The 12,135-nt window shown below is 38.4% G+C and overlaps 1 protein-coding gene across 2 annotated transcripts; it reads left to right on the top strand.

Annotated features, from left to right (window-relative positions):
* The first annotated feature begins 852 nt into the window (after nt 1–852).
* On the top strand, nt 853–10,531 carry LOC134536149 (mesoderm induction early response protein 1). 2 transcript variants are annotated; one of them, XM_063375758.1, is made up of 3 exons: nt 853–946; nt 2,877–2,996; nt 4,215–10,531. In XM_063375758.1, the coding sequence occupies exons 2-3, from the start codon at nt 2,927–2,929 to the stop codon at nt 5,654–5,656; spliced, it is 1,512 nt and encodes a 503-aa protein (XP_063231828.1). In that variant the 5' UTR covers nt 853–946; nt 2,877–2,926; the 3' UTR covers nt 5,657–10,531. The 2 variants fall into 2 exon arrangements, with proteins under 2 accessions (XP_063231828.1, XP_063231829.1); XM_063375759.1 differs by lacking the exon at nt 853–946 and adding an exon at nt 1,105–1,476.
* The last annotated feature ends 1,604 nt before the right edge of the window (nt 10,532–12,135 follow it).

The raw sequence follows: 12,135 nt of genomic DNA, 5'->3' as shown, positions 1-12,135 counted from the left end.
TTGGGTCGAAGAGGGGTTAGCTATTTTATAGCGCATTTAATGTCGTACCTACACGTCGCATTACGATGAAACTGTATTTAAAATTATATTTCACTCGTTCCATATTTAATTATTACCCTCAAAAACTGTAAAATTGCGAAAAACCTACATTTTTAGGGAATTTACTAGCAACTTGCATCTTTCTCCCATAAGAACCAATGCTTTTACAGCTATGTTTTGCCCACCATTCTGTCAAATCAGCTCTCTGTCTCTCTCGCTCGGATGTAGTTCCCCAGTATGCCGTCGACAGCAGCAATTGGCGCTGAAAGCAGGGTGATAAGCAGTCTATATATCTCTAGGTCGTTGTTCACGCATAATACCACAGTGCTAAACACATCTTTCAGGAATTTGGAAATATTTTTTTAGAAACAGTTACAGTCCTAAAATTATAACATATTTTTTAAGTTACGACTATTTATTTATGTAACTATTAAAATTTATAAAATGTTTTCCGAAACATTTTTGATATCACAGAGATTTATTTGGCAAAAAAAAAAAGCTTAATATGTCCCCCAGTGTTCAAATGACTAATTTGGCACCAATGTGCCTAAAGAATTTTAACTTCAAACGACTTCGAGCAGTTAACAACATCGTAATTGATGCACCCAAACATTCCAGGAACTTTTCTTGTCATAATAAATAACCCTGATAGCAGAAAACCTGGGGGGAAAACGTACATTCTAAATGGCCAAATTACCCATTAACAAATATTTACTAACGACGTAGAATCAGGATTTGCCGCTAGAGTACACTGAAAAACGTATCTTCGTTTTTTTGACGACTTTCCTATATTGTCCTCCTACAATATTTGATCCATATCTGTGGATTTGGCTAGGTGATCATTGTGTTTTGTGTTTATGTTTGTTGAATTTTAAACGCTTTTGTTTTGATATACTTCTTTTAAAGGGTACTTTTAATTGTGTTTTTCTTTTTTAAATTATACACTCTTTACAAAATATTGTTTAGTGCTAATAATGTAGTTAACTTTTTTATATACCTGTAGTGATTTTATTTTTAGGTAACTTAATAACCTGAAAAAGTTTTAGCTGTTTTTTTATTATGAATTTTATTAGAGTTCAGTTCATAATGAATTTAAGTCTGTTAATTCTTTGAATAAAATACTATTGCTCACTTTTTCAAAGAAAAATTGTATTTGGGTCTTTGAAATGTGTTATTCCATTCATATCCTGACCATAATTCTTCCTAACTTGAGAACAGTAGGCTTTTATACTCTGTTTAGGCCGTGCCAGAATTTAAGTACACAGTTGTGTACTTGTATCCTTGCAAACTTCACTTGCCCCGATGACTAACCTCTTGAAATAGTATTTGCTAGCCAAAAAGGTTGTTTATTTTCTTTTTCAACAAATTAAATTTATTTTGAAAACAATGTTAAACTGAAATTAGTAAATTTTAACATTAGTGTTACATGAATTTATGGTAATAACTTTATTCTACCTTTGTTTTATAGTTTCAATCAGTTTATCTGTTTGTTTATTAGTTTAATCGTTCTTGTGAACGTGTTTAAATATTTATTAGTTAATAAAAAATTTTAATAATAGTCAAATATGAAATGAAAATGATTTTGAACTCTTTAAATATATGGCATATCAAATATATCCTTAAAAACCCTTTTATGAAAGTTGCGATGCTTTAACACAGGTTCATTTACTTGCATACTTCCCTTTTAGTTCAGACAGCCCCTGTGATGTCACTTTAGGGACAAGTATGTATAAGTATATACTTCAGGGTAATTCGGCACTAGATGTAAGGATAGTTGTGTAATGCATTTAATTATGGCGGAGTATAACTACGTCTCTGGCAAAATATGGAAATTGTGTTATTCCTAGAGTTGCGACATTTTAGAAAAAATAAAAAAGGAATAAATTTAAGAATTTGTAATTTTTGAACACATTAGTCTTCCTTTATTATCCATGTAACCAATCTTCTGCACTATTTGTAGTATTTTGAATTTTGCTGACCTAACCACTTTTCTATGCAGTTGTAAAGTATTTGAAAAATTGTTGATCATTCTTTCCCTCTGCAAGATTCATTCAAAGAACATACGTGTGTGTTTGGGTCTGGGTTTACCTTATGTGTGTGTATCAATCGGCCAAACATTTGAAAACCTATATAACGCCCACATGTTCAGAATCACGTGGAACTTCTGCGGCACTATTTCATGTTTAGGTGCTAGGCAGTTACACCCTAATGCCAGTTCGTGGCTCACTTGTGAGGAACAGCTTGCAGAAGTCAATGTTCTGGGAGAACCAGGCAGGCAGTCAGTGTTGTAGACGATTTGCACGCAGTTTCGGGTAGAGATTAAGATGAATTCAAAAGTGTGTCATAAATGAAACAAGACTTGTAGGTGTGGTCATGTTCATCGTTAGAACTTGTACGAGTGACACATCTGCACGTATTCTGAAATCACATGGATTGTTGAATTTTTTTTAATGTTGAGGTTGATTTGTGCTAAACGTTTGCGATTATTTTTCTAATATTCAAGCTCGGTGTGCTTCAGATTACTACAAAGTCTTTGCCAACCATGCCAGTTACTAATTAGTTCACTTCTCAGTTACACATGGACGTACAAGGGTGAAATGGATGGCAAAGGGTGTGTTGGGGGGGGGGGAGCCCTCTTCGGTCTTCCAAAGTGGGAAAAATAAAAAGTGAAGGAATTAAATTAAATTTGAATTGGTTGTGAGTGTTTCAACACTTTGAACGGGAACTCAATACAAAATAGAGACACTGCATTATCTGGGAAGTAAACCCTCCTACCCCCACCTCCCTTCTGTTTTTAGCTGGGTACACCATTGTCTAATTTTTTTTTCATATTTCAGATGTGCGCATGTGTGAGTGAAGATTTGGATCCCCACCTTGTGATGACCAGATGACAGACAGACAGCCCGTACAGAAGATATCTCGACCCCAGAGGAGGAACATCGTCTCAGTGAACGGAGGTCAGATATTATAGCAGTGCTCATCCTTAGTTTGCAGTGTGCTTTTAAAAGAGCATTTATTATCTCTTTCCAATGCACAGTGTCTGCCATTTACGCTGTCCTTGTCTCGGCATGCTCTGTTGCCAGATATAAATCACAAATCAAAAACTTTTAGACTCAACTTTGTATTTTTTTTTTTTTTTTTTTTTTTTTTGTATATTGTAAGGTAAAATTTTGATTGAGAATTTTGGCTGTACTTTTTCCTTTTGTATTTCTTCAAGAGCATCATCTGATAATATTCATTATTTATTTCTTAGGCGCAGTAATTGAAACACACTATTTGTTTTAAACGATTTTAACAATTTTTTTTAATGTAATTTAAATTAAAATTTTTGCTGTTTTGAGCATAGCATATTATTTTATGGAATACTCTATATTAATTTTCTTATGCTTTCGAAATTTATATAGCTTTTTTGGGAGTAATGATTACCTCAAAAAATGGTATTAAATAGCACCACAGAAGATAAGGTTTTGGTATTTATGTAAAAAGTCAAGTTTTGAGTCTGCAGTATTTGTTGACGTTAGGTAACTCACGTTTATATTAGAACATACAGCATGCAATTATTGTCATCCCCAGGATAAATGCACAGCCATACCTAGTGTCTAATTATCTAACTGGATCTTGCACAACATTTTAAAAGAATTTGATTTACAACATAGAAGAATATTATAATGAACCTAAGTGTTTCAGTGTTTATAATATAACAGCACGTGAGGGTGCTGCTATTTAGCAGCGTGTTACAGAACTGCGTAATTACATTTTGTTGTTAGGTAGATGGCGATGCTTATGTGCACGCCACGGCTAAATGTGTTCTACAGAAGATTTGTTAGACCCAGTTAAAATATATGAATTTGTTTAGAAAATAGCAACAATTGATGTATGGAAAAGCTTCTTGAACACACCGTAGCTGTGCACTCTTTAAACAATGAGAGGCATATGAGTGTGTGTGTGACATTGACAACAGCATGGTTGTGTACAACTACCCTACATAACTTTGTTCAGTAAAGTTAATGTGACACTGAATTTATTTGTGCTAGACATAGGAACTCAATTTTTTAGGTTAGACTTGATGATTTTCTGTTGTTTGTATGTAAAAAAATAAAGTAGGGCATTGATGTTGAAAAGAATGATCTGAAGCCGCCGTGGCTGGTATGCTGAGATTGGTGATGTGTTTGCAGGTGCTGCCACCGGCACCGCTCAGAAGAATGACGATGAGGAGTTTGACCCTCCCGTGGAGATGATGATACACGACTATGACGACGAGAGAACACTAGACGAAGAAGAAGCTCTCGAGGAACCGCAGGACCCACAGGTGGAAGTGTCCACGTTGCAGCGCGAGAGTGATATGCCCTTGGAGCAGCTGCTAGCCATGTATGGGTACGGCGACCAGGGCGCAGACAACATGCAGTCCAGCAGCTCCGAAACGTCCAATCACGAGACCACCCCGGAGAACGACGAAATGGAGAGGGTCGCCGCGGAAGACGAGGTCGAAGAAAAGACGAACCATTCAGAACTCCAACAGTTGTACATCGACCACCCCGAGAAGTCGATGGACGACACCGTCGGGCCTGCTCGACTGCTGCGGTTGTCGAGACCCCAGAGCGAAGAAGACGAGGATTACGACTACATTCCGGACGAAGAGTGGCGGAAGACCATCATGGTCGGCAGCGACTTCCAGGCGGCCATCCCGGAAGGGTTGTGCAAGTACGACGATGCTCTGCCGTACGAAAACGACGACAAATTGCTGTGGAACCCGAGCCAGATGATGGAAGATCAGATCGAGGAGTTCCTGGTGAAGGCTCGGGAGTCGCTGCAGAACAACGCGCAGGGCGTGAGCGTGATCCCCACGGGCACCCACACGCGGGACGACGAGCAGGCACTCTACTTGCTGCTGCAGTGCGGGTACAACGTGGAGGAGGCGCTGAGGCGGCGACGGATGAACGCAGTGCAGCCGACAGACACCATGAGCCTGTGGTCGGAAGAAGAGTGCACCAACTTCGAAAACGGTCTGCGGAGCTACGGCAAGAACTTCCACCTCATTCAGCAGAACAAAGTGCGCACGAGGTCCGTCGGGGAACTCGTCCAGTTTTACTACCTGTGGAAGAAGACGGAACGTCACGACGTGTTCGCCAACAAGGCGAGGCTGGAGAAGAAGAAGTACAACCTGCATCCCGGGATCACGGACTACATGGACAGGTTCCTGGAAGAGCAGGAGAGCGGGGTCGGGACGGTGCACCGCGACCGGAGCTCGTCGCCCAACATCCACAGTCTCATCTATGGCGACCCGAAGCGCCATCGTGTCCAGGACTCCCCGGGAGAGACTGTGATCAGCGCCACTTCCATGTCTTACCCGGTGGACCCGCTGTGTGAGCTGGCGAGTCACTTCGACAAAGAGAGCATGGAGAGTCTGGTGAAGTTCGCGGAGGACGGCGTGAGGAACACGTCGGCGTCGGAAGCCGGTAGCTTTGCCGGCGGGGCTGCCGCGAGCTCTCCGCCGGCCGCCGGTACGTTTGGGAGCGTGGAGATGGCATTTTCCGGCACCACCGTGGCAGCTCCAGTGGTGCTGAAAGCAGCAGACTCCGAACATTCGTCCCAGGCGACAGAGTCCGTGGCACAGTGATTCGCGCGCAGTTTCCGACTGGCAGTGAGCCTTGAAAATGACTGTTTTTTTTATTTCCTAGTGAACAGAACTACATTGGCAATAATTGTCTTTCCCAGGCCTATTCTTTTCAGTGTCCCAAAGGAACGTGTGAGTATGTGGAAACCGTCAAGCTAATTTGGCATTGTCAGTTTGTATGGAAATGTCTGAGCAGTTTGTCTGTTGAAAAGTACTTGACTTTTATTGAGATATGTGAATACAATGACAGTGTTTTTTCAGTTCAGAACACCGTTGTAGTTCCACCGTGGTTATGAATTGTGATTGAGGATTGCCAGTAGTAGTGAGAAAAATATTCTGGATGCTGAATGTGAAATATTTGGAAGAATCTAGTGAAATACTTACTAGACATAAAATATACTGTTATATATTTATTCAAGTTGATGTGTTGACATGTTTATATTCTGTTTACGACCTACTTCATGTAGCTATGTTGTTGCACGAATCTACTAATGAATGAGGATTTGTGGAGAGTCCAATCTGTTTTAAAGAGATCTAAATTGGAGACTGTTCAGCAGTACCGATTGTGGGTAAACCAGTCAGTTTCAAAAACTGTGTTTAATCACAAAGTCGTCAATACTGGTTGAGTTAACGTGTATTTTGAAATGTTTGTAGCAATATTTTATTTCAGGGTTGTTTGCTGATGTAGCTGTTGATGCTTTCGTAGTTTTGGAAGTGTGTGTGCTGGGTTGTCTCGAGTGAGCATCATGAAATGACTTTGCCTGCAGTCGTCACATCTTAATGGTGGTTTTGACACCTTTGCATTGTTTGCAGCGACTGTCGAATTGCGTTACGGTTACACGTGGTTGTTGCCGTGGTACTATATCTGGGTCCTCAAGACTCTGTTGCGCTTGAACATTTTCGGTGGGGATTCTTGTGGTGGTTACCGGGTTGGATGTCGTGGTGCCACGGGGTACGGTCCAGGGTTCTGAGTTTTCTACCTCGGTCTTCATTCCTTCGCTTTTCCGTTATGTTTATCATCTAGCCTAGTTCATTCTTCAAGCTGGTTTGGAACAAGTGATCCTGATCATTCTTTCGGGCAGGCCAGCGCTGGCTGCGTTCAGTACAACCAACTGCTTCCCTTCGTATTTCTCACCACCACATCCATGTGAAACCCTACCAGAAGCAGTAAAAACTTGCACGTGTGTTGTCTAATATTTTTTTAATAATTGTACAGCAAAACTGACATTTTTGTAGAGTATATTTGGTTTTAAGTATTTACTTTGTTCTTACACAAAATGATTATTTTATATTTAATATTTATCATGTGGCAGTAGGGATGTTACATGCTATGTAACGTAAACAATGTACCTTAATCCCTAGCATCATTGTGATAAAGTAACAATGTGTGTTCTTTTGTGCGCATTAGATTATTTGGATTGTGGGATATGTACCACATTATTAATTTAGTGGTACTCTATATCAATTTTGTACAGATTTTGTATTTATATTTGCTCTAAGGATGCTCCTTAAGCTAGAACCAACCCTCGAAATAGAAGCTGTATAAAAATTTTTTTTATACAATATTGCTATAAAGGTTTTGTAGGAGGGCTACTTTTTTTTGCCACTACCAATGTACTGCAGTATGAATCAGAAAAAAAACTTCAAGCTGAAACATGGCTCTCTATGAACACTAGTTTGAAAATTCATTCTACTTACTTCTGTGATTAAAAAATTACAAGCACAAAGTGCTTGACAAAGCAAGAAATTGGTTGTGTTTAAAAAAAACCTATTCTAAAAAGAGGCCTCTCATAGTTCAGTCTTAAATTTAAAAAAAATTTCCTACGCGGGGGAACTTATTAGATTGGTCAGGTGCGGAGGTACGTCCACAATTACCAATCTACCGTGCATATTGTTTCTAATGTTGCCATGATGATGTGCTGTGTATTCTAGCAAAGCTTGTGGAATGCCAGAAAGTATCGGAAGAAGGAAAGTTTATTTTTTCTGTAATGCACAGGGCCGCAGTATGGCGGCATTAAATGAAGGGTAATTTGCGGTAATATGGGGTGTAAAAAAAGATTGTCAGTATTGCAAGAATGCTATCCAGATAAATTTTATTTTGGAGATGTGAACCAAACATCTTTTCTTTATTGGCTACAATATCAAAACAAACAAAAAATGTTTTTGTGTGCTTGAAGATAGTTGCTACAGACCTCCCCTAACACTCGGTGGCAAGAGGCTATCTTCTCCTTCCTCCTCGATTGTAACTTAAGACGGGTTAAAATTGTGCTGTTTTCAGGAAGCAAAAACTGCTATAAAAAAAACTTTAGCTCCTGAACAAAGACCCTCTCTTCTGTTAATCTTATGTCGTTCCGAACTTTCAGGTCCACCACCGCAAACATCAAGATGAATCCAATGCACTTTATTGTTGTACACGAAGCTGTGGAATTTCTTGGGCTCGTCACGACACTCACACTAAATAATGGAGCAGTGAAGTGTTTTAAAATGTTACGAATGACACTATACTAAAACATAGAGGGTGGCCTGTTGCATTCTGCGATTTTCATCCAAGATAAAGTCATCAACCATAATTTTGTATAAACACAAACACTTGGATTTCGGAACTACGTAACAGCAAAGTAAGTTTTTCATTGTACAGATTTTTATCGAGACTTGAAACTAGTTTGTCAATTTTGATTCTTTGTGGTGTGTAATGTTGACTAATTAATGATATTTATTTATTCCGAGCCACAAATAGAGTATAATTAAATGTGATGATTTTAAGTGCGTGTGGCGTAAAGATAGAGTTACAAAACAAATTAAGTTTTATTCTTGCACTTAACACTCACCATGCAGAGTTGTACCAGGCATTTCTTTGTTTAGATATCTCCTGTCAACTGCGTCTAGCTTCTTGCTAGCTCGTGGGAATATCCAACACTCGATGCTACAAGTAATTAATTTTACAGAGTTATGATTGTACTGCTTAAATTTGACGTTTTTCCTACCTTGCGTTGTATCACTGTTGTTGTTTTTACACTAACCACATTTCTGTATCATGCTCCCAAGCATTTTCTATTGCAACCTTAAACAAGTTTTTTTTTTCCCCCTTCTTCCTCTTCTGGCGAGGTGACCTTCCACATGTTATTGAAATATTTTAATAGTTATACTTAGAGACCGGAAAATTTCGCGGTTTCATTTCGCGATAGGCTAGAATCCAGGTGCGTGTAACTTATTGCCGCTTCAGTGATTGGAACACAGTTTGCCTAAAAGACTGAGCCAATGAATGACCCTCAACGTAAGAAGTACCGAATCACAAGCATCCCAGTTTAGCAGGTGTCACGAGTCAGTAGCCAATGAGGCTGGTGTAATTTTCCCGAGAACGTGGATGATCGTGGAGTCTATCCTAGAGGTCATCGAAACCACGAAATTTCCAGTCCCTAGTTATACTCTTTGTTTCCCTAGTTCGGGCCGAGATTATGGGTTTAGTAACCACTGACGTAGGTGATGCCATTAGGGTTTACGCTTGTCTGAACCCTTCCCTTCGACGTACACATTTTATTTTTTGAGCTCGCTTATCCAGGTGTGCACGGGTAGGCACTCAGACTCGGTGTACTGTACTACTCTTTAAGATTGTAATCTCTTTACTGCTGCTACTCACTTCTGTAGCACTGGAGATAATAAATTTGTATTCAAATGTATTTGAATGGCTAAGTAAAATATTGTTCCTGTTAGAAATTATATTAATAAGTCTTGAGAGATTGTATGTACTGTTAAAGGATTTTATCAGAATTTTTAGTAATGAGAAGAGAGGTACAATCAGTTGTGATTCAAAACATTATGTTTATTATGTATATCTGGATTGTCAAGTGCAAAAGTAAATGTGATTGCATTAAAACACAAGTACTTCTTTCAAATAATAATAGCTCCAAAAAATGTGAATTTTTTTTTTTTTTTTACAACATTTTATTGTGCATTTTGGGTCTTTGTATTTAGTAAGCCAGCATTAGCTTTTGCACTTTGCAACACTCTGTTAACTACATGTTTCATTGAATTTTGATATGCGTTGGGAATATATTTTCCCTGCAAATAATTATACACGTGTAATTGTTTTGTGCCATTGTGAATGTGAAAATTAATATTATATTTATGCCTTAAATAATTTAAAGAATAACAGAGTAATGTTGATTCAAAGCAGATACTTAACAGAATATATTTTTTCACAGAAACTGTTTCTACCAATGCGTAAGTAACAATGATCAAACCGCAAGGTCTGTCAACATTCATTGTAGTGATTTTTACTTTCTATGTAACTTTTTTTTTATACATACAAGTGTTTAGCTCAGAAAAAAATGTAAGTGAGGGTGCGCATGGAATAGTAGTATTGGTTTTATATAGAATTTTATTTTATTGTAAACTAAATTTAGATTTTTATTTTTAAATATAAATAATATAATTCTGGAACTTTATGGTGTGGAACATGTATGACTTTGTTGGTTATTTACCAGACATTAAACATATAAATTCTATGATTGTTGTTATGCTATTTTATTTGATTGGTGCCAATTTGACACAGTTCTCTCATGCGTTGATTTGCTTCACTTGCATTTAAATGCTGACAGTGACCTCAGACTGGGTGATCAAGGATGTGGTGTCCACCCGGGTTAATGAATGTGACAAACTCCGTCTCCTCGTACTTGCAAGGGATGCATAACTAAACACATGGTTCATATCCTTTCGTGTGATCAAAAATTAAGGAAGAAAACTGTGTGTGTGTGAGAGAGTTGAGTGTGTGAGAGAGAGAATGAGTGTGAGTGAGAGTTGAGAGAGTGAGTGTGTGTGAGAGTGAATATGCGATAGAGTGTGTGTGTGTAAAATACGTTTGATCAACATGCAAACAAATTTACTTATTGTGTTTGCTCATTTTTCAAAATTCAACTGCTAAGGTGGTGAAAATGGGGTAAATTTGGATTTATAATGAAAAAAAAGTAAATTTCCAAAGATAATAAGTGAAAGTCAAGATATTTGAAATGAATTACAAACAACCAAACATTATCAATTGATTTTTAGCATTGTCTGACATTCTACCCTAACAGGGTGGAAAAAAGGTAAATATTATTTTTAAATAATAATGTAGGAGAGATGACATTGGATAGAAATTACAAACTATCAAATCAACACTAACTCATTTATCAATTTCTGAAATTCACCCCCACTATTTAGCAAAGTATTACCCAGGGTGAGTTTGGTATAATGAGGAAAAGTTAATATCTTACAACTTACTAGATTAATGGGTAATAGAATAAGCATGTGCTTAATTGTGAGGTAATCGTGATTTTATTAAAATTTCAAAATCAAACCCTAATTTTTTTTAACGCCACCTTGGCAGCCAAAATCTTCTCTTGCTCAGCCAAAGTAAACTAGCTATTTGTCATATGACATACAATTTTATAAATCGTGTAATGAATTACAATTTTATAATGAAACTTGCTTGCTGTTATAAATGCAGTCTTAAACCTGTCTTAAATTACAAAACTACAGCTGATGTGAAAAATACTGAAGAAAAAAAAAGTGCCATGTCACTCGGAACACGTGAATTAAGTGAAACCTCTTTGGCAATTCAAACCTTAACTCGTAAGTATATCGTAAGGGATAAAATGGCAGAAAGAGAAAAAGAAACAAAAAATAAAATTTTCTAAATAAATTAATAAACAATATAACAAAATTACTCCAATATAACTGCTCAGGAGATAAAAAAAAGTTTATTTTGTTACACAACAAACAATACTCATATGACATTGTTTAAAATACAGATTTGCACAAGTAATATCAAAATAATACGTACTTGAAAGGACATTTTCTTGCAAATATGGCCCGTGGTGCAGTTCATAACAATAAGCTCAAACCTCGTTGTGTCGCCCTTTGCCCAAATACTCACCTTGCACTCAGTGCTAGATGCCAGCCAGTCGGGGGTGGCGTCAGGCACAGCCGGGTCCCTACCGCCGCGACCCGCCTATCCCTGCAGCATGGCGGGGTTCAACCTGAGCCGCACACCGCCACGTGGAGCCCGCCTGACGCATAGCGGCCCGACAAGTTCTCTGCACCGTCCGCAACCTATTAGCGCCGGAAATTGTTTCACAACAACGTTTCACGAAAACATTTACATTAAATTTTGGCCTTGAAATTTTACACCCATCGCGCCCAAAGACGTTTCACTTCAAAAATCATCAAGGAAATGTACCTGTGAAACCGTAACCACCTGGAAAACAGAAGAAACTATGCTGAAACGAAAATCAACAGTAACAAACTATAAGTGCCAGGTCAACGGCCAATATCTACTTGAAAATTCCGAACTTTAGCTGCTCGATTGGCGGTGGATTACGGGATGTATGGAATCGTGTGGAATGCCGGGATTAAAGATCCTTTCACTGTATCTGCATCCCTACGGCCATGGGATCCTTTCACCCGATCCGGTTTTTTTTGCCAACCGGATACGAGGCATGGAC

The sequence above is a fragment of the Bacillus rossius genome, chromosome 10 (assembly GCF_032445375.1).
Source record: "Bacillus rossius redtenbacheri isolate Brsri chromosome 10, Brsri_v3, whole genome shotgun sequence".
NCBI lineage: Eukaryota > Metazoa > Arthropoda > Insecta > Phasmatodea > Bacillidae > Bacillus > Bacillus rossius.
Note: the sequence above shows the minus strand (reverse complement) of the source record. Positions and strands in the feature narration are given on the sequence as shown.

Excerpts from the sequence above, each read along its gene's own strand:
- LOC134536149 (XM_063375758.1), top strand. The coding sequence starts at position 2,927 with ATGACAGACAGACAGCCCGTACAGAAGATATCTCGACCCCAGAGGAGG. Across the intron at positions 2,997-4,214 it reads CATCGTCTCAGTGAACGGAG|GTGCTGCCACCGGCACCGCT; the intron begins GTCAGATATTAT and ends ATGTGTTTGCAG.